At 41.7% G+C, this 22,254-nt stretch overlaps 2 protein-coding genes across 72 annotated transcripts in view; one reads left to right on the top strand and one right to left on the bottom strand.

Moving 5' to 3' along the window:
• Positions 1-14,090, bottom strand: part of LOC110970697 (NACHT, LRR and PYD domains-containing protein 12-like) — a 274,641-nt gene extending 260,551 nt beyond the window's left edge. For 9 of the 22 annotated variants that reach the window (XR_007943998.1, XR_007943997.1, XM_051952561.1 and 6 more), the window contains exons 1-7: positions 13,943-14,088; positions 10,948-11,134; positions 10,648-10,785; positions 6,435-6,643; positions 4,512-6,315; positions 2,762-2,935; positions 594-767 (exon numbers count right to left, since the gene is read on the bottom strand). Coding sequence is in view for 16 of the 22 variants with exons in the window: in XM_051952561.1 (XP_051808521.1) it covers positions 594-767; positions 2,762-2,935; positions 4,512-6,315; positions 6,435-6,643; positions 10,648-10,766 (2,480 nt within the window). In the remaining 6 variants the exon portion in view is untranslated. Of the gene's footprint in view, positions 1-593; positions 768-2,761; positions 2,936-4,511; positions 6,316-6,434; positions 6,644-10,647; positions 10,786-10,947; positions 11,135-13,942 lie in introns of all 22 variants that reach the window. The other 13 variants (XR_007943996.1, XR_007943994.1, XR_007943995.1 and 10 more) reach the window with 3 other exon arrangements.
• Positions 14,091-20,204: 6,114 nt separating this feature from the next.
• The window catches only part of LOC127535257 (NACHT, LRR and PYD domains-containing protein 12-like), a 76,166-nt gene continuing 74,116 nt past the window's right edge, over positions 20,205-22,254 (top strand). For all 50 annotated transcript variants that reach the window (XR_007944094.1, XM_051952672.1, XM_051952716.1 and 47 more), the window contains exon 1: positions 20,205-20,271. The gene's annotated coding sequence lies outside the window, so the exon portion shown is untranslated. The remainder of the gene's footprint in view (positions 20,272-22,254) is intronic.

Below are 22,254 nucleotides of genomic sequence, written 5' to 3'. Positions count from 1 at the left end.
TTGATGAGTCCATGGACAAAACATCAGAAACATTTCCATCATGGTTGGAGTCATTGATCCAGTAAAACACCAAACTGGTTCCAGTCTGTCCACTGTCAACACTTTCTGCTTTCTGTCACATTAAACTCAATATTTGTGCTTTTGGACTGTTGCTGGAACAAAACCAGACATTTGAAGACGTCACCTTCAACTCTGACAAAGTGGATCAACAGTTTTCACTGTTTCTACCTTTTAGACTTTATTTACATCACTGACAGGAAAATAAAGCAGAAAATAATCCTGAGTTGCTGCCTGGTTTCAGTCTGAAGTGTAGAAAAACATGAGGTCAGATCTGAGCTGAAGATCACGTGTGTCAGAGTTTCACAGTCAATTATTCACTGGAGGATTTTTCTGCTTTTATTCAGCTTTGAAATGTGAAGCTCAACATTTCTCTGCCACAGTCAAAGGACTAAAGCAGAGAAGAAGAAAACAGACGTTCCCATGAAGATCCTCAGTGTGGATCAGTAGAACATCAGCCTGATGGCTGCAGTTTAGAGTCACCACAACTTTACATCACATTCATCTCAGAGCACAAAGAAAACATGATGTCTGACCTCAGAGTCTTCAGGATGCAGTCTGGACTCTCCACAAAACCACTCAGATGTTTCACTCCTGAATCCTTCAGGTTGTTCCTGCTCAGGTCCAGATGTTCCAGATGTGAGGGGTTGGACTTCAGAGCTGAGCCCAGAGAATCACAGCTGATCTCTGACAACCTGCAGTTCTCCAATCTGAATAAAGAACAAAAGATTGAGATAAAATCACTGATGATCCATCAGATGTGTTCAGGTTCTGAATGTGCAGATCAACATTACTTTGTCCTCATCAATCAGCTTTTCTCTAAAAGCAGCACAGTGACTTTGTCCTTCTCTTATTGTGGATCATCATCATGTCAGCCTTCTACACACATCATCCACATGTCAGCACAACATTCATCCACCTATTCATGTCCACACATCAGTAACATCTGCTGACCTCAGTCCACTCTCTCATCAAAGGATCAACATCAACTCTCTTCATTCTTTCATTTATTCCATCACCTTCTTCTTCTTCTTCTGTGGAAATCATCTTGCTAGCTTTGTCTCCTTCACATCTTCCAGTGTGTCTTCAACAACAGTCACATGTCATCTGTACATTACAGACAGGGCCGTAGCCAGGATCTTGGAATAGGTGAGGTCCATGATGCGCGCGAAAAGCGCGCGCCGAAAATTTTTCAATGTTTTTTTAAAAATTGTATTTTTATATATCTTTTTAAGGCTACAAGTCACACAAGATGTTTGTTGTTTAAATATCTTTTAATGATGTGAAATCATCATTTTCCAAACAAAAATGTATATTTTTTCAAAAAAACAAATCAACTTTTTACATCAAAGGCTAGCTGAATCCTCCTGTGACCAGAGGCATCCCACCGTCGAAGGATATTCTCCCGGTTCACCTCCACTTTCTGATGCACATGCATCATGGCCAGGCCTGTCAGTCTGTCGTTGGACATGGTAGATCTAAGCCATGTCTTAAGTCTTCGCATGGCTGAGAATGACCTCTCACAGGCACAAGTCGTCACTGGCAAGGTTAGAAATATCTTCAACATACATTGTATGTTGTCTGATGAGCCAGGCGCTCATCAAAAAAAAAAAAAAAAAAAGCGCCGGACGCGCTCTCCGCTGTGGATAAAAGTAATTAAACTCTTTGATCAGATGATCTGACAGGCCGAACTAGTGCCGAATTATCTAAAAAAATATATTGTGGTCACCTTGGTGTAGATGGGCGGGGATGTGGTCTACAAAGTGCTAATAATAAAAACACTAGTTTTTGAACGGGGTTTGGCCCGCTGCCAAGCGCGTCACAGGGCGCATTTGCGGGTACGCGCATCAGCTGATCAAACAGCTTTTCACCGCAACACGCACACAGGCACAAACAGAACACAAAGCCCATGGATGTTTACCACAATTTACAATTTACAAGCACGTTTCACAGAGAGGTTTCAAGTTTTTATGAGTTTATGTTTTATTCAGTTGGGCATATTTGGCGAAAAAAAAAAAAAACTCGGAAAAATAGGTGAGGTCCGGACCTCGCTGACCTCATACCTGGCTACGGCCATGATTACAGAGGGATTCTGATTCCTGCTGTCCACACTGACTGTCCACTGCTCTCTTCCTAACACAACTCCACTGGAAGGAATCACTTCATCAGCTCAGCTCACACTAACATCAAGCTTCAGCTTCTGACTCACACTAATCAACTTCCACACTGTTGACAACTAAACTCCTCTTTGACTTCCTGAGGCTCCACTGCAGCTCAGCACAAACACTGTGGAAACACAAACATACTGACTGGATGTGTGGAAGTCACACTGCTGAAGCCTCACATCACTTTCACATCAGCTTTACATTCAGACACACAGCAGGACTGTGGATTCTGTCCTCCATCTGGAACTCTGCAGTCAGCTGATCAGGGCATTTATTCACACTTCAACAATCTCAAACATCTTCACACTGTTTTCAGGAAAATACTCTAAATTTATCAAGAAGAAGTTCAAACTTCAGTCAAGGATTTAAACTGAATATATTGATAAACCATCAACAGTGCGACAGACTGGTGACCTGTCCAGGGTGTCCCCTGCCTTTGCCTGAGTCAGCTGGGATAGGCTCCAGCACCCCCCATGACCCTAGTGAGGATAAAGCGGTGTATAGAGAATGGATGGATGGATCATCAACAGTGAACTGACCTGAGAGTCTCCAGTTTACAGTTTGGACTCTGCAGTCCATCACAAAGATGCTTCACTTCAGAATCCTCCAGGTAGTTTCCACTCAGGTCCAGTTCTATCAGATGGGAGGGGTTGGACTTCAGAGCTGAGGCCACGACTTCAAAGTGAGTCTCTGAGAGTCTACAGTAAGAAAGTCTGTAATGAGACATAAATGATAAAACATGTTGTTATGAAAGAGGACACTTTATGTTTCCTTCATGCATTTGACAGCAGAACATCTGGACTGGTCCTGTTGGACATTTACTTCTTCACATCAGTGCTTCAGCTCATCTTCTCTGACTGTTTGACATCAAACTGAATTCTCATCAGCCTCTCTCACACCTGCACACTTTGAATCTTTCTTTGCTTTCATCTGCAGATGGAGGACAGAAGATGGACTTCCATTCAGGCTTCCATACTGTCCACAGTCTGTCAGTGGGATCTGATCCCACGTCTGACTCCACAAAGTTCTCAGGAGAACATCTGGATCAGGAGAACATGTTCTGTCCTGTTTTTACTGGACTCAGGATATTGTGACTGAGTTGAGTTCAGTCAACAGTTCCAGTAGAAAGATGATGATGTCTCTGCTGTGGACCTGCTGCTGTCAGCTTCACCTCCATCACTCAACATTTACAGTCTGCTGTCAAACGCTACACAAACCAAACTGATCACACCTGAACACCATGAATATGAACATCAGGAAATATTCTCCTGTGATGACAGACCACTGAGTCAACTTTAGTCCTCAACGTTCTTTAGAGAGATTCTGAAAAACTTGTTGAGCACAAACACAAAGAACAAACCAGTAAAGTTGAATTATTTCCACCATAATGTCTCACAAACATGTTATCAGGGTTTGTAGCATTAACAACACAACTCTGAGCTTTGTGTCCATCACATCTCTGGAAACAGTCTGACTTCTAGCATTCTGCTCTGAAATATTCACACCTCTGAGCATTTCCTGATTCCACTCTTGTCTGCAGCAACAACACACAAAACACCAGAGTTTCTCTGTGAGGAACTGAACATCAGGAAAGATGTCACATCTGGACTCTGGAACCACTTCCCTCTTTAGAACCAACAGCTGACTTCAGATCAATAAAATGCTCCATGACTCAGTCCAACACACTTTGCAGCGTCAGTCTTTGTCTGATCAGTAGTTTATGGAGCCTCATGTCCAAGTTAACTAGCTTTAGATAGAAACTGTTGGACAAGAGACTCAATCATTGCACTGATCTCAGGATTATTCTCCACCTGAGAAACCAAATCACTGTTACAGCATCAATATCATCTCATCACTGTCACAGAAAGTTATGTTAGACTCTTTACAATATTTAATCAATCCACAACATTTCAAAAACTACTTCTGAGCCTTTTAAAGGGACAAAAACTGAATATTACATGTAAATCTGATAATAAACAACAATGGAAAAGGAAAGGAAAAACAGAAATAATGTGAAATAAAAATTAACAACTCAAACTAATTCAGATTCAGTTCACATCAGTGACAGCAAGAATTCCTTCAATCATTTCTGTCAGACTTCAGAAATGTTTGTTAATGACACAGATCTGATGTTAAACTCTGAAGAGGAGAGAAATAATCTGATCAAATCTGTATGATAAGAAAATATTTCAGAATCATCATGTGATAATAACTTTACTGTTTCACTGAAAACTGTAAAATATTTCCACATAAAGAACCTCTACAGTTCTTCATCACATCTGGACTCACCGAGCCTTTCTGCAGTTCCTCACAGCTGGAATCAGTCTCAGTTTTCCCTCATCTGATGTGTTGTACTTGTCAAGGTCGAACTCATCCAGAACCTCCTCTGACATCTGCAGCATGTAGGCCAGAGCTGAGCACTGGATCTGAGAGAGTTGCTTCTCTGATCTGTTCTCTGACTGCAGGAACTCTTGGATCTCCTGATGTACTGAGAGATCCTTCATCTCCATCAGACAGTGGAAGATGTTGATGCTTCTGTCTGGAGATATTTTAGACCTGTGATTCTTTTTTTTCATCTTATTCTTCTTCAGGTTACTGATGACTCTCTGGATCATTTCTGGATGGTTCTCTATCTGACCCAGCAGACCTCCTAAGAGTCTCTGGTTGGACTCCAGACAGAGGCCATGAAGGAAGCGAACAAACAGGTCGAGGTGACCATTTCTACTTTCGAGGGATTTTTCCATGACTCTGTCCAGGAAAACATTCAGGGATGAGTTCAGATATTTTTTTCCCAGGAACTTCTCCAGAACCTCAGTCTTCTTGTTGGTGTAACAGTGGAACATGTAGACTGCAGCCAGAAACTCCTGAATGCTCAGATGAACAAAGCAGTAGACTGGTTTCTGGAACATCTCACACTCTCTCCTGAAGATCTGGGTACAAACTCCTGAGAACACCGAGGCCTCTGTCACATCCAGACCACACTGCTCCAGGTCTTCTTGGTAGAACATGATGTTTCCTTTCTGCAGATGTTCAAAGGCCAGCCTCCCCAGCTTCAGAAGAACTTCCCTGTCAGCCTCCGTCAGCTCCTGTGGACTCGTCTCAGGTCCCTCATGGTACTTGTTCTTCTTCCTCTGTGTCTGAACCAGCAGGAAGTGTGAGAACATGTCAGTCATGGTCTTGGGCAGCTCTCCTCTCTGCTCTGTGGTCAACATGTGCTCCAGAACTGCAGCAGTGATCCAGCAGAACACTGGGAGTCGACACATGATGTGGAGGTTCCTGGATGTCTTCATGTGGGAGATGATTGTTCTGGAGCGCTCTTCATCACTGATCCTCCTCCTGAAGTACTCCTCCTTCTGGACGTCGGTGAAGCCTCGTACTTCTGTTAATCTGTCCACATACTTAGGAGGGATCTGATAGGCTGCTGCAGGGCGGGAAGTGATCCAGACCAGAGCCGAGGGAAGCAGATTCCCCTCCATGAGGTTGACCAGTAGAACGTCCAGCGATGACTTCTGGCTGACGTCAGACACAACCTTCCTGTTGGTGAAATCCAGTGAAAGTCTGCTTTCATCCAGACCGTCAAAGATGAACAAAAGTTTACAGACAGCCAGCTGCTCTGCCGTCACCTTCTGTAATGTTGGATGGAAAACATGGAGCAGCGTGAGAAGACTGTGCTGCTCATCTCTGATCAAGTTCAGCTCCCTGAACGGAAGCACCACCACCACACTGACGTCTTGGTTTTCTCCGCCCTCTGCCCAGTCCAGAGTGAACTTCAGCACTGAGAAGGTTTTTCCCACGCCGGCCACGCCGTTGGTCAGGACCACTCTGATGGCTCTCTGCTGCTCAGGTAAGGCTTTAAAGATGTCCTGGCACCTGATGGGAGTGTCATGGAGGCTCTTCTTGGAAGCTGTCTCCAGCTGCTCCACCTCATGTTGGACATCAGCCTCTCCACTGTGTCCCTCTGTGATGTAGAGCTCAGTGTAGATCCTGTTGAGGAGGGTTCCACCTCCTGCTTCATCACTTCCTTCAGTCACATGTTCACATCTCCTCCTCAGACTCATCTTATGTTCCTGCAGAACCTCCTGCAGACCAACACCTGCTCACAGACCAGACAAACAATCAGACTCAGCAAACACAAACATCTTTCATGTCTGGACAACACAACAACAAGCTCAGTTTCCACACATCAGTCCACCAGCAGATGTTCAGTCTTACTTTGTCCACAGCTGCTGCTTCTGGATCTTTCTCCACACTGGGGACAGGAGGAGTGTCCTGATGGAGCAGACTGGTCCCAGTATGAGCTGATGCACTGTCTGCAGAACCAGTGTCCACAGCTGCTAGAGACTGGATCCTTCAGGACGTCCTGACACCGAGCACAGCAGGACGGCTGCTCCTCCACACAAACTCCCCTCTTCTTCATCACTCTGTCAACACATTTATTCATCACATCGCACATCATCTGGAGAAAAACATGCACATGTGACTCCACAGAGCAGAAGAGAACAGTAAAAGTGGGCTAACCAAACAATGGTGTATTACTGAAAACACCTCTGAAATATTTAACCAGGCTTTTTCTTCTTCACCAGCTCTGTCTGGGGGTTCAATCGATGAGCTGATAGGTAGTTTTAATGCTAAAATTTTCAACATTATGGATGCCATTGCTCCAACTAAGGTGAAAGTTATCTCTGGTAAGAAAAAATCTCCATGGAGAAATGCCACGCTGGTCAGAAAAGGCAAAAGAGAGTGTAGGGAAGCTGAATGCAGATGGTGAAAATCGAAACTCCAGGTTCCTTATGACATTTACAAAGAGAAACTGTGCACTTACAATTTACAACTTAAAAATGCAAGACAATCTTATTTCGCAGATATAATCACCAAAAACAGTCACAGTACACAAGCCTTATTTGCTACTGTGGACAGACTAACAAACCCTCGTGTGTCAGTAGCCCCTGAGCTGCATTCTACCAGGGCCTGCAACGACTTTGCATCATTCTTTATCGAGAAAATCCAAAACATTAGACAAGCAGTTAATGCCCCCACAGCAGGTTCAGGATATGTCCTGTGTCAGCGTAAAACCATTTTAAACACCATGACGCAATTTAATCCTATTAATCACAAAAACCTGGAGGACATTATACATCAACTAAACTCCTCCTCCTGCTGCCTGGATATTCTGCCAACAAGGTTTCTCAAAAACGTCTCCCAAGTACTGCTGGCGGATCTTTTATGGATCGTGAACTTGTCTCTTATGTCAGGTGTTTTTCCTCAGGCTTTAAAAACTGCTGTGATTAAGCCACTTTTAAAAAAGAGCAGCCTTGACAAGTTACAAATGAATTGCTACAGACCAATCTCTAATCTCCCATTTTTAAGTAAGATCACTGAAAAAGCAGTTTTTCAATAGCTAAACAATTACCTAATAAAAAGTAACAGCTTCAGTGTTTTTCAGTCAGGTTTTCGACAGCACCACAGCACTGAGACGGCTCTTATTCAGGTAATTAATGACATCCGCTTAAATACAGACAGCGGCAGGATGTCGGTCCTAGTCCTGCTGGATCTGAGTGCTGCGTTTGACACAGTCGACCACAATATACTACTTAACCGACTGGAGAACTGGGTGGGACTATCCAGCACAGTACTCAACTGGTTCAAATCTTACCTAAAGAATAGGAATTACTTTGTGTCTATAGGTAACTTCACGTCTGAGCAGACAGTAATTACATGTGGAGTTCCCCAAGGTTCCATTCTGGGGCCTCTTCTGTTTAACATCTATATGCTCCCACTGGCTCAGATTATTGAAAACAATAATGTAAGTTACCATAGCTATGCAGATGACACGCAGATCTACATTACAATGTCCCCAGGAGACCATGGCCCTATACAGGTGCTGGGAAAGTGTATTGAACAGAAAAGTGAGTGGCTGTGTCAGAACTTTCTTCAGTTAAATAAAGACAAAACTGAGGTAATGGTTTTTGGAGCCAAGGAAGGGCGATTAAAAGTGAGCCTGGAGCTTCAGTCTCTACAGTTAAAAACTGCAGACCAGGCCAGAAATCTGGGTGTGGTGATGGACTCAGAACTCAGTTTTGGAAAACACATTAAAGCAGTTACAAAGTCAGCTTACTATCATTTAAAAAATATCTCAAGAATTAAAGGGCTGATGTCTCAGCAGGACCTGGAAAAGCTAGTCCATGCATTTATTTTCAGTCGGCTTGTTTACTGTAACAGTATCTTTACAGGTCTACCAACAAATTTTGGAATTTAAAATCCTTCTTCTGACATATAAAGCTCTTAATAACCAATCTCCATCATATCTTAAAAATCTGATAGTACCTTATTATCCTAGTAGAACTCTTCGCTCTCAAACTGCAGGCTTACTTGTTGTTCCTAGAATTTCTAAAAGTAGAATGGGAGGCAGAGCCTTCAGTTATCAGCTCCTCTCCTGTGGAACCTGCTCCCAGTTTGGGTTCGGGAGGCAGACACCCTCTCTATTTTTAAGACCAGGCTTAAAACGTTCCTTTTTGACAAATCTTATAGTTGGGGCTGACTGGGTGACCCACAGAGGTTCGGCTTGTGTCTTCATTGCACAGCTGACTCCCTCTTGGACGTCCCTTCGTTCTGCCTCTAGTCATGCTGCTATAGGCCTATAGGCTGCTGGGGGACTTCTCTTGACGCACTGAGCCCTTCTCTATCTACCTTTACATTTAATATGTATACCGTTATTGCAGTACATTCACTCTGTTTCCCCCTGTGCTATTTCTCCGAGTGTCCCTGGTCCCAGAGCTGGATGCTTCAGATCTGTGGTTGATGTTCCACCAGCTGGTCCAGTCTCCATCATGTCCACTGTGGGATGCTGCTGCTGACCTTCCTCCAGCCCTCTGCTTCCAACTCCCTTTTTCCACCAGTCAACTCTGCATCGCCTTCACTATACTTGTTATGCTAACTTACATACTGTTTGAATTTTACTGCTAGCTATATATGGAGTATGTTTAATGTCAGAGCCGTACATCATCAGAGTAAACTATGAGTCAGTTTTCAATGTTAGCTTATACTTTGTCTGTGTCACATATCCTGTCATACATGTATCCAAATGTGTGTTGTGTTTTCTTTGCTTTCCCATCCCTCCCTCTTCTCCCATCCCTCCCCCTTGCCCTCCTCTGTCGTTCTCAACCCCCCCGGCCAGCAGGCAGATGGGTCCCCCCCTATATAGAGCCGGGTTCTGCTCCAGGTTTCTTCCCTGTTAAAAGGGTGTTTTCCTGCCACTGTCTCCTTTGGGCTGCTCTGGGGGTCAGGCATTTGGGTTCTGTAAAGCGTCTTGAGACGATTTGACTGTAATTGATGCTATATAAATAAAATTGAATTGAATTGAATTGAAAAAAAACACTCAAACAACTGCAGCAGATTCAAAACTCTGCTGACCGAGTCCTCACTAAAACCAAGAAAATAGATCATATCACTCCGGTTTTAAAGTCTTTACATTGGCTTCCTGTCACTCAGAGGGTAGATTTTAAAGTCCTGCTTCTGGTCTACAAAGCTTTAAAAGGTCTAGGACCAAAATACATCAGAGACCTCCTGACTCAGTATGAACCACCCAGACCACTCAGGTCATCTGGATCAGATCTTCTAGTAGTTCCTAGAGTGAAAACCAAACACGGAGAAGCTGCATTCAGCTTCTATGCTCCATATATATGGAACAAACTCCCAGAAAACTGTAGACCAGCTGAAACTCTCAGCACATTTAAGTCCATTCTGAAGACGTACCTGTTCTCAGCTGCTTTTGATTAAATTATTTTAAGTTATTTTAAATCTTATTTTATGACAGTTATTTTAAACAGCCCTTGTTTTCTGACTTTTGTTTTTGATCTTGTTACTGTTCTGATCTTTTTTTTAAATTATTTTATAGATGTTTTCTTTTGTTTTTCTTTTAATAATTGTTGTTATCTTCTGTCTTAATGTCTTTGTAAAGCACTTTGAATCGCCTCGTTGTTGAAATGTGCTATATAAATAAATTTGCCTTTGCCTTGCCTTACTGTTTTGTCTGAGTTCAGCCGCTAAAAAAAAGCTGCTTCCTTTTATTATGAACTCCACTCACTTCTTTTCCCATCAGCTGTCTGATTAAACTCTCACTCATCTGCCTGCAGTTTGCTGTTCATACAAACTTCACTACTGAATATTCTGTTTCCTGACTCGTCGTATTCCACCTCTGATAACAAATTCAAACGTCTGCAGTTGATCTCTGACACGTCAAACTCTTCATTTATGTTGGAAAACTGTCAAACAAAGTGTTGGAAATATTTTCAGATCCCAGTTTATCAAGGAGAACTCCAACAGAGTTTCCTTCTTCTGGACCTGGTTCTCTGCTGCATCAACAGACTTTTAGTTACTGAGATCTAAGAACTAAATAAGGAATAAAGGTTTGTAGATGTTTTCTTACTTTGTGTCTGAGGGTTCAGGTTCTTCACTGAAACATGGAGGATCATCATTGGACCGGTCACTCTTCATGGACAGACGGCTGGAGGATGGAAACTCCTCCTCCTCCTCAGAATCACTCATCTTGTGGACTTCAGTCAGTCTGAGAGGAAAACCAGAAACACTGACTGAGAGCTCAGGAAATAATAAAAGTCAAAGTAACACACAAGTTCAGCTTTGTCTTCATTCAGGTTCTTTGTCCACAGAAGTGAACTCTGAAGAAAGTCCTCAGAGAGAAAACTGACTCAGGGATTGAGACTCTCACCTGCCTCCACAATCAGGTTTCTTCCTCCAGCTGAGTCTGAACTACCCCACAGCTGGAATGTTTCCTCCTTGTTCTCATGTTACTGGATCTCCTGCTCAGTGTTGCTCCTCCTCTCCACACAGCAGGCCTGTGAGATCACTGCTGTTCTTTTCAGCAGGATTCCTTCAAAACTACCAGCTCACATTTCCTAGTGAGGCCAAAGGAAGAACCCACAAAACATCTGTTATGTGATGATTTTGCACATTGTTCAACTCTGGTGTTCATTCAGATCAGCGTGATGCATCTGAATGTGGTGCCCTGGTATTCTGTTATTGTCATTGATTTGTATATTCAGTGCTTTTGCTGTTTTCGCAGAATCTCAAAAATTCCAACATTCTGTGTTGACCCTGAACGCCACAAGTTGTTTTCTGTTGTGATTGGGTTAGACAGGTGTCAATGTGATGTAGTTGGCAATGATTGTTCTGTTGTGATGGACATGGGGACCAGCTGAATCAATGCAGGGGCGAGATGAAGAGATTGAAGCAGGACGGTGTTCGGATCCATAGATATGAAGAGTAGATAGGCCACACCCCTCTGAGCGGCATACCTACGGAGACACTAAGCTCTTCTTCTTCTTTTCCTTTTGGCTTTTCCCTTCAGGGGTCGTCACAGTGAATCAATTGCCTCCATCTAACCCTGTCTGCTGCATCCTCTTCTCACACACCAACTACCTTCATGTCCTCTTTAACCACATCCATAAACCTCCTCTTTGGTCTTCCTCTAGGCCTCCTGCCTGGCAGTGGGAAACTCAGCATCCTTCTACCAATATATTCACTCTCTCTCCTCTGGACATGTCTGAACCATCTCAGTCTGGCCTCTCTGACTTTATCTCCAAAGCCTCTAACATGTGCTGTCCCTCTGATGGACTCATTCCTGATCCTATCCATCCTGGTCACTCCCAAAGAGAACCTCAGCATCTTCACTTCTGCTACCTCCAGCTCTGCCTCCTGTCTTTTCCTCAGGGACACTGTCTCCAGACCAAACAACATGGCTGGTCTCACCACAGTTTTGTAAACCTTTCCTTTCATTTTAGCTGAAACTCTTCTATCACACATCACACCTGACACTTTTCTCCAGCCGTTCCATCCTGCCTGTACACGCTTCTTCACCTCTTTTCCACACTCTCCATCGCTCTGGACTGTTGACCCTAAGTACTTAAAATCCTCCACCTTCTTGATCTCTTCTCCCTGTAACCTCACTCTTCCACTTGGGTCCCTCTCATTCACACACAGATACTCCGTCTTGCTGCGGCTAACCTTCATTCCTCTCCTTTCCAGGGCAAACCTCCAGGCCTCTAGCTTCTCCTCCACCTGTTCCCTGCTCTCACTACAGATCACAATGTCATCTGCAAACATCATAGTCCATGGAGACTCCTGTCTAACCTCGTCTGTCATCCTGTCCATCACCATAGCAAACAAGAAGGGGCTCAGAGCTGATCCCTGATGTAGTCCCACCTCCACCTTGAACTCCTCTGTTACTCCTACAGCACACCTCACCACTGTCTTACAGTCCTCATACATGTCCTGCACCACTCTAACATACTTCTCTGCCACTCCAGACTTCCTCATACAAAACCACAGTTCCTCTCTGGGCACCCTGTCAGAAGCTTTCTCCAGATCTACAAAGACACAATGCAGCTCCTTCTGACCTTCTCTGTACTTCTCTACCAACATCCTCAAAGCAAATATTGCATCTGTTGTACTCTTTCTTGGCATGAAACCATACTGCTGCTCACAGATGTTCATCTCTTTCACTTGAACAAAGTTTCTGGTCCAGATGTTGGCACATGGCTTCACTGTAAAGTTTAAATGACTACATTTAAAACATATCCTCTCCAAGGACAATATTCTGTTTCCCAGTTTATAAAAAGTGAAGTTTAATAGTTCTTCCTGTGCTGATGCTTCACCTCATCCCACTGCAGGATTCATTTAACCTCCACATGAACACTTTAGCTGCTTCTATTTCCTACATTTACAAACTTGAATATTGTGTTTCCTGACTCATTATATTCAATTCAATTCATTTACTTCGTCAAGGATGTGTAGCACAAAAATGCACATTTTAAGATCATCAGATAACCAGTCATACACACATGTTATGTGATACACACCCCTGCTCGAAAGGGAGCAGGTTGAAGAAAATCTTATATTTCCTGCCCATTATCAACTAAAGGTAGCCTTGCTGGAAGACTCACGCGGCAAGTAAACATATTCAAAAAATCCACACAAAATACATTCAAAGATAACAAAAAGAAGAAGAAAACACAAATAAACAAAATTACCCTTCTACAGCCTTCCATGAAATACAAAACAAACACAACACATACAACTGTGCAGCTTACAAAACTGTACAGGACATCTTTTCTTTCCTAAATATTAGGTACCTGCCCTGAATGAATAGTCCAAATTTAGGCACAAAATAAAAATCAACAGATCACACATCACACCTATGCTCTTGCATATAATTTCATTGTTCTGTCTTTAAAAGCTTTCTTTAGAGAAACTATATTTGTACAATCCTTAAATTCATCATAAAGAGAGTTCCAGAGTTCCACACCCACTACTGACACACACATGCTGCTAACAAACTCAAATGTTGTTGCTCAAACAGCGTCTGCAGTTGATCTCTGACACGTCAAACTCTTCATTTATGCTGGAAAACTGTCAAAGTGTTGGAAATACTTTCAGATCCCAGTTTATCAAGGAGAACCCCAACAGAGTTTCTTCTTCTGGACCTGGTTCTCTGCTGCACCAACACACCTTTAGTTACTGACATCTTTAAGTATCTGCCCAGTTTTAAAATGTAGAAAAAGTGAAGCAGTTTTCAGTAAAGATCATTCACCAGATAAAAGCTTCCTCAGCAGTCAGTATTAAAACACTCCTGTGATGTAAAACACCAAGAACACAAAGAAGGTTTTCTGACAGCAGAACAATAATAATATTAAACTAACACTCACCTTGTTGTCCTCCTCTGTCGACTGTAAAACGGACTCTGAACTGTTCATTTCCTCATTCTGTTCTGCTCCTCCTCTGTTTCCTGGAAGTCATATGACTACATCTAACTCCAGCTGTCTGAGGGGTTTCCTGCAGCCAGGGCCGGCCGCTGGCATAAACACTCTATGCCGTTGTTTATTGCCACATCCACTAGAGGGGGCCACACCACAATAAGTGTGTGATTTGCATTTTGTCCCTGTCTTTATTCCAATCAAACATAAATCATCATGGTAACATATCAATTTAAACTGGCTTTTTAGAAAACTATATGGGAAAAATACAGGAAAGAAAAAACAAACCAGCAGTCAGTTGGTGACTCCATGCTTCGTGCGTAAGTTAGGCTACTGTGACACCACGGCACCGTTTCAAACTTGATCGATTACACTGGTCTGGAGAAGCCACAGATGGAAAAGCAGTAGCACTAGAGATGGCATCATGGCTCCAAAAAGGAAGTTCAGGAGTGGTGCTGAAGGACGAAAAAAGAAGAAGATGGAGATGGAAAGAAGAGCCCGAGATAAAGGTCATCATGTCACTTGACTTGACACAAATCTTTCCGATACAATCTCTCTCTCTCTCGCTCTCTCACTCAAGCGCGTGCCGTGCCCCATCAACGCGCTCTAATGCAAGTAGCCTAAACTCTCCAACCACGCACAGCATGGCTGTCACAGAAAATTAAACATTTCAAATCTTTTAGTTAGCAAATACAAATGGCCTTAGGCGTTGTTTGGGTAGCCTGCCTTGATTTTGGTATTGCGATGCAATAATGTCGACAGCTTTTGAGCAGCCTTAGGATGGTGACACGGTTGCTGCTCTTGTAGGAGGCAACAAGCAAGGCAGCAATCAGGCATGGATACTGTATTAGCTACGTAAACGGGGAAAGTAAAAGCCAGAAATCTCTCTCTGCATGCATACACAGTTTCCAGCCAGGTTCCTAGAAGGTCAGGCTCTACACTGCAGCTGGGGCGGGATAACGAGGCTCTCTGCTAGTTGCATGTTAAGAAATGTGAAAAGTAGGCTAGACATGAAAACACAACTTTTGAACAGACCCTTGAAGGCAGTTAAATATGTCAAATAAGCACAACTCTTGTGATATTAGTCAATCCATCTTATTTTAGGATGCAGATTTTTGTCAAAAGCTCACTATAGCCTCTTCAATATTCTTGAAAAGAGAAAAAAATTACAACTTTGGACAAACACTATTTTAAACTCTTTGCAATTTTATACTATAGCTTTATTTTCTATTTATTTGTCAGAATATTTTAGCTGTATAATTAGTGTTCATTTGTCATTGGCTTTGATTTTTGACCTTGATATATGCAAGTTAATTGCTTTTCTGTAAATTTGTTGACTGTATTATTCAATATTTTGAATATTTTGCACTCTTACTGACCACTGCTATTTGTCAAAATTTACTACGTTTTTGGTGTTCATTTGTCATTGTTTTTACTTATAGACCTTGTTAAATCCAAGTTGATTGCTTTTACAGTTTAAATATGTTAACTTATTTTTTTCTATTATTTTGAACACTTATTGGTAATTGTCTCTATCGTTTTAAGGATACATTTTTAAAAAATAAATATTAACTGTTAATCATGTGCATGTGTGTTTTAACCCAATTACAAGCTGTGTATGTGATTTGGTAGTTGGCCTGTGCATGTTTTGGGGCCACAAAAAAAATCTTGCTTGGGGCCACCAAAGTCCGAGGGCCGGCCCTGCCTGCAGCTGAACATGAAGAATGAAGCTTTACTCCTCACAGCCTCAGAGGGGAAATAAAATCTGATCAAAGTTGTAGACGGTTTATTTCCTTGTTATTGATTTATAAGAGCTTCTAGAAATAATGAGCACAGAGACTGAATGATTGTAAAATGACCACAAAGTGATGAAAATGAGCACAAAAAGACAAACAGACCATATTTCTGTGGCCAGGATTCAGTCTTGTCATCATCATCCATTATCAGTGATTACAGATTGTTCACACATTTATTAAATGTCTGTTTTTCTTCTATTTTATATTGTCTGTCTTCATTCTGTCTGCAGTGTTAGAACTTTCTCATGCTCTTATTTATAGATCTGTGAGAACTGAGGCTCTGAAATCAATCATCTTCAACATTTTGAGGCTTTAAAAGCCAACAATATACAAAATAAAGACATTTTTTGTATATTTTTCTCATTTGGAGTTTAGTTTCTCACATATTTCTCTTAAAAGTCGTCTTTATCAGAGATTTACTGGCTGTAACTAGGACTGTTTTAATCCTGGTTTTATTCATGTTGATCATTTATTTATGGATTAGATAAGGTCTTATCTAACAGACTAACATAACTTAAGTATAGATTATTTTGCTTGAAACATGACATTGTACGATTAAATTTAACATGTTAAATCCCACTGCACTGATACTGAAGGTAGTCACCTTCAACAACTAACATTTCAAAAAGAACCAAACATACATAATACTACCATTGGAATGACTACTAATACTTGTATCCCAATTTAAAGTAGTGAAAAGCAAAAAACGATTTTGACATCACCCATGGCATTTTGAGTAAGAATATCTCAGTAACTACAAATATAACCCTGCTGCTTTTTTGTACAGTGATAGAAGACAGATGGAACTGTCTTGTAGAAAATTTGGGGTCTCTGGTACCTGTCCCACTCTGAGATTTTTGCCACCAAAAATAGCCAATTAAAAATCTTGTCCAACTTTGGGAGCTCATATTTTCCAAACGGAGGTACCTAGAAAGCTCCAGTTTGCTAAGTTATCACACAAATGTGTGTAGAATGGAACCCAGGGGTGTTAGAACACTTCTGTGCAGTATTTCTAGTACTTTTAAGGTCCCAAACTCCACTCGTGAGTAGGTATTTCTTAATTTTTTTAGCATTTTTAGCAAGCCCCCATGGCCTGCAGAGTGTAGGGAAACACCTGGGGATGTTTGTGGGGCACTAGCTACATGCAGAGGCCTTGTTTACCAACTCACAGCTCTCTGGTATGTCTAGAGGCTGAGAAATAACCACTTAAAGATGAAAAAAACGCTGGCGAGGCTTTTTATAGCCCAAATTCTGAAAATTTCAGACCCCCACAACTCAGAAACTATTTGAGCTACAGGCCTACAATTTTGCATAGAAAGTACTTTGGTAACTATCTAATGGCATGCAAATTTAGGACTAATTTGAAAATGGTGCGGGAACCACCATCTGGTGAAACAACACGGAATGACCCTTTAGCGTCATTCATTTGAATTGTTTTTCGCAGAGTAGGTTGGTTTTGTGGCTGTTGTTGCCGTTAGTTGCTTTGAGAGTTAGTTGTGTGTCAGATTGTGTATTTCATCGACAGATAGATAGATAGTCCTCATTAGTATTAGAGATAGATAGATATATTACATATATGGATATTATATGTGTGTATATATATATATATATATATATATATATATATAGAGAGAGAGAGAGAGAGAGAGAGAGAAAGAGATTGATAAGCTATCTAGCTAGATATATAGCTATATGTATATCTGGATAGATCGAGCTGCAGCAGGAGCCAACTAGAAAAAGGTCCTGTTCATGGGAGGATTTTCAATTGCTGCCGGATAACAAGGTAACGATAAGTGTTATTTTTATTTCATCTATATTTACATTGAAAAACTCAGGGCAAATCCCTCATGTACAATGCTGTCGCTGTAGAAAATATAACTAGAATGCGTTCAAATTGTGATTAACTTTGGTAACTGTTTTTTTCACAGGTCCAGTGTCTGCTGTGTGATGCCAGGCTGGCATACAGCAACAACACCTCGTCCATGTTGAGGCATTTAAGGGCCAAGCACGGAAGAGAGAGGGAACCGGCGCCAGAGAACAGGCAGCAGCCAGCTGTTGCCAGTAACCCAGGTAGGCCTGTTCATGACATTTACAAAGAATTACTTATGCCTTGTAAGTTTGGTTTATATTGCCCTGTGACACATTTCAATAACACTTAGTATTTAATGTAAATTAATGCATTGTATTGTCTACATGAAAATTTTCAGGCAATAGAAAGCGAGAACTTGATGATGCTCTGGTAAATTTCATCAAGGATTCTCAGCCGTTCTCTGTAGTGGAGGATGCTGGATTTAAAGAGCTTGTGGCAAAACTGGACCCCACATATGCTCTTCCAAGCAGAAAGGCTCTCAAGGATATGGTCTTTGCAACGTATCAGGAGGAGAGAGAGAAGGCAAAGGCAGAGATCCAGGATGTTGAGACCATGAGCCTCACATCAGATATGTGGACCTCAATTAACACAGATGCATATCTGGCTGTCACCTGCCACTATGTCAGTCATAATGACCAGATGTCCACACTTCTTCTTGTGGCCAAGGCTGCAGAAATTGCAGCAATGATAGCAGAGTGGGGCCTAGCAAACAAAATCAGGTGCATTGTCACTGACTCAGCCAGCAATAGGAATGCTGCAGCAAACAATCCTCATTTGAGCCAATCCAAATGCCATCGAAGCCCCTCCAGGACTGGATGAAATCAGAGCACTGAGCAGGAGGATTGTGAGTTACTTCAAAACGAGCACAACGGCAAAAGAAAGGCTGAGCCAGATGCAGCAGCAACTGGGTCGCAGTGTGAAGAAGCTTAAACTGGAAGTGGACACACACTGGAACAGCACCCTGGAAATGCTCCAGCACCTCTATGAGGAGAGCGATGCAGTGGCATTAGCGCTGTCATCACTGAACATGGACCTGACTCCTCTGACCAACCAGCAGCATGAAGTCACAGGGGAATGCATCAAGGTATGTTATAGAAAACCACAGAAAAAATGATGGTACAATCCAGATTGTCTCCTTGGTTTATTGCATAGTCATTCCAAAAGAGTTTACTCACTCAGAGCAACACACTAGACTGAACAATAAAATCAAGTTCACCACACAGTCAATGCATTCAGATAATATGGACTTTTCTGTCATTTCAGCTGCTGGCTGCATTCCAGGTGGCAACTATCGAGTTATCAGAGGAAACGAGGGTGTCCGGATCCAAAACCATCCCCCTGTACTGTGTTTTGAGACACACCACTGAACAGATCTTTTCCCAGCTCTCCACCCCCATGGCAAAACATCTGGCGCAGAACCTGGTAAGGTGTTTGTCTGACCGACTTCAAGACAGAGAAAAACAGTTCACTGGCTGTTGCAACACTTTTTGGATCCGCGGTTTAAAACTTTCGGATTCACAAATCAGAGAGTAGCAGCAAACGTGAAAGAACGGTTAATATCAGAATGCACTACAATTATCAATATAAAAAATGCCGAGCAGCAGCAGCAGCTGTTTTCAATCACACCCTCTTTACTGACCCCTTTACAGATGAACCCCAAGACATACATGACCAAAATCCATAATATAATCTGTATTTGCACCAGCCTCATGTGAAAATTGCATCAGTCTGTATTTATAGAGCACATCTTATGAATGTAGCAGCACCGTTTAAATGTTTCATAACACAGAATATCAGTGAAGAGTCTATAGGGTTACAGACAGACATGGCAAATAAGAAACAGACTCTTCAGTAGTAATTGTAATTATTAGTACTAGTATAATTGCTATTGTTGTATCGACTAGAACCTATACAATCATCTAGTGCAGTCAAACAGGAGTGTGCATGGTGAATCAATCAATCACACTTCATTTTATTGACCACTAGATGTCCTACTCGAGCACTGTGTGTCATTGAAGTCTGGAGTAATGAACCAAGTTTTGAATGAAGCGTTGAAGCCTCGGTCAGCCGTCACTAAAGTTGTCAGTAGTCCTGAATATCTGCTGAGTCTCTGAAGTTAAACTGGAGAAAACAGTAAATCTACTCTCCAGTTGTTAGCATTGTTTAATGACTGATTCACATGTTGTAGTACGTGTTCCTGCAGTGTAGACTGGAAAAATAACCTCCCAGAATATGACCACAGTAATGATGAACGGATCAGCTTTGGTTCACTCTGCAGAGCTCCAGTTCACTGATCACACCTGACAGAGTTTGATCCTAATCAGTGAAAACATGCTGATCAGCTGATAGCGTTCTTCTTTCAGTGCTGGAACAACAACTGCAGCAGCAGCGTGTCTCTGATCAGTCTGTCCAGAACAGTTAGTAAATGTGTCTTCAGCTGAGCAGCATCAGAGCATGTTGAAGGAAGGAAACCACACAGCCAGGTGGAGTTACCTGTAGTCATGTGATCACCAGGAAACAGAGGAGGTGCAGCTCTGAGTGACTTTAGAGCAGAACAGAATGAGGAAATAAACAGTTCAGAGTCCGTTTTACAGTCGACAGAGGAGGACAACAAGGTGAGCGTTAGTTTAATGTTATTATTGTTCTGCTGTCAGAAAACCTTCTTTGTGTTCTTGGTGTTTTTACATCACAGGAGTGTTTTAATACTGACTGCTGAGGAAGCTTTTATCTGGTGAATGATCTTTACTGAAAACAGGTTCATTTTCTCTTCTACATTTTAAACTGGACAGATATTTAAAGATGTCAGTAACTAAAGGTGTGTTGGTGCAGCAGAGAACCAGGTCCAGAAGAAGGAACCTCTGTTGGGGTTCTCCTTGATAAACTGGGATCTGAAAGTATTTCCAACACTTTGACAGTTTTCCAACATACAGCCATGGCCATAAGTTTGGACACAAGTACCATGACGCTTGTGAATCTTAGAAAATACCACAAAATTGTCACTTACAATCTCAATACCAGTCATAGCCATCAACCAAAATGAAATATATTTCATTTTGGTTGATAAAATGTACGTATCCCACTACACATCAGCAGAAAATACAGACAAGATCTCACAAGTCAAGATGTGAAACAATAAAATAAGAATGAATAAAAACAGACCAAATAAGATCATCTTGCTGAATTGTTCCACACTAAGTTCCAGCTGCAGATTCCCTGTCAGACTAAAAACTGCCTCTTCACTGAACACCTTTACACTTATATATATACTTATGACTACCAATAGCTGTGAATAAATGTCATTTTTTCCCCTTTTTATTAGCTTTATTTGACAGGTAAGTAGAGAGACATACGGAAAAGTAGGGAGAAAACCTACAGCAGAAAGTCGTTAGCTGGACTATAGACGAGCCTGTGAGCCTGAGGTCAGGGAGCTAAAACCCAGACGTTTTTCAGATACGAATCTCACTCACGGCAGAAGTGTAGTAAAAGTCACGTGACAATAAAACAGCCAATTATGAAACCGAACGACTCTTAATTGGTGAGTTGTCCGTATTTTCTGCTGATGTGTAGTGGGATACGTACATTTTTCAACTACGAATGCCTTTGTACGCATTGACAACTCCTTTTACGCATGGACAACTCTTATTACATGTACAAATTTTAAATTTTCAGACGACGTTTGAAGATTCTGGTTCGCATTGACAAATCTCAGTTCACATAGACAAATTCTTTTACACATTGACAAATCTCACTTCGGACACATGGATTGATGACAGACAGACAACTCTCGACTCGCATTGACAAATAGTTTTGCTACAATAACACCCCCATACTAATCACCTGAGTGGCGGCAGCTGTGAAGCCAGACTCCACTCAGGTGAAGCACTGAGGAGGGAGAAAAAGGAGGGAGACAGAAAGGATGGGATATTTGGGATGCCAGGTAGGAATGGGGTGAGGAGAGAGCTCTGACAATACTTAGATATGTAGAAAATGTTTTGAGATCAAAAGATTAAATTACAAATGTAATCTGTTATCTGTGAGCACATTGAGGAAACCCAGTTTGGAACAGAGAACCACCTGTCTCTCTTGATCACTTACATTGTGTCAGTGTTCTTCAAAATAAGGATGAACCACAGAGCTAGACTCACTTCCCTTGATTTACAAGGTCAAAGTACAAGAAAGAAATCATGCAAAAAACGGTCCTCTTTCAGGGTTTCTGGCCATGACTTTGGATGAAGGTGAAGTGTTACTTACTCAGGGACACACACAACAATGTACCTGTGTATTGCAAATGAACTGTATTCTGTTCCAGTCTGCCTCTATCTTGTTCTAGTCTATCTCCTTCTTAGATGTATATAACAGCCTAGAGAGAGAAATAAATAAGTAAATAATTAATATTAATACTTAAGTTGTTTATTGTAAAAGTTAATAAACTATCCTGTTCTAGTCTCTCATTGTTATGTGTATATATCATCCTAAAGAGAGGTATAAAAAATAGTTAATATTAATAATAATTGTGTTTATTGTAAATGTAAATAAACTCTATCCTGTTCTAGTCTAGCTCCTTGTTATGTTTATAGTAGCCCAGATATATATATTTA

The sequence above is a fragment of the Acanthochromis polyacanthus genome, chromosome 8 (assembly GCF_021347895.1).
Source record: "Acanthochromis polyacanthus isolate Apoly-LR-REF ecotype Palm Island chromosome 8, KAUST_Apoly_ChrSc, whole genome shotgun sequence".
NCBI lineage: Eukaryota > Metazoa > Chordata > Actinopteri > Pomacentridae > Acanthochromis > Acanthochromis polyacanthus.
The sequence above is the reverse complement of the archived record's forward strand: the minus strand, read 5'-3'. Positions and strand labels throughout refer to the sequence as shown.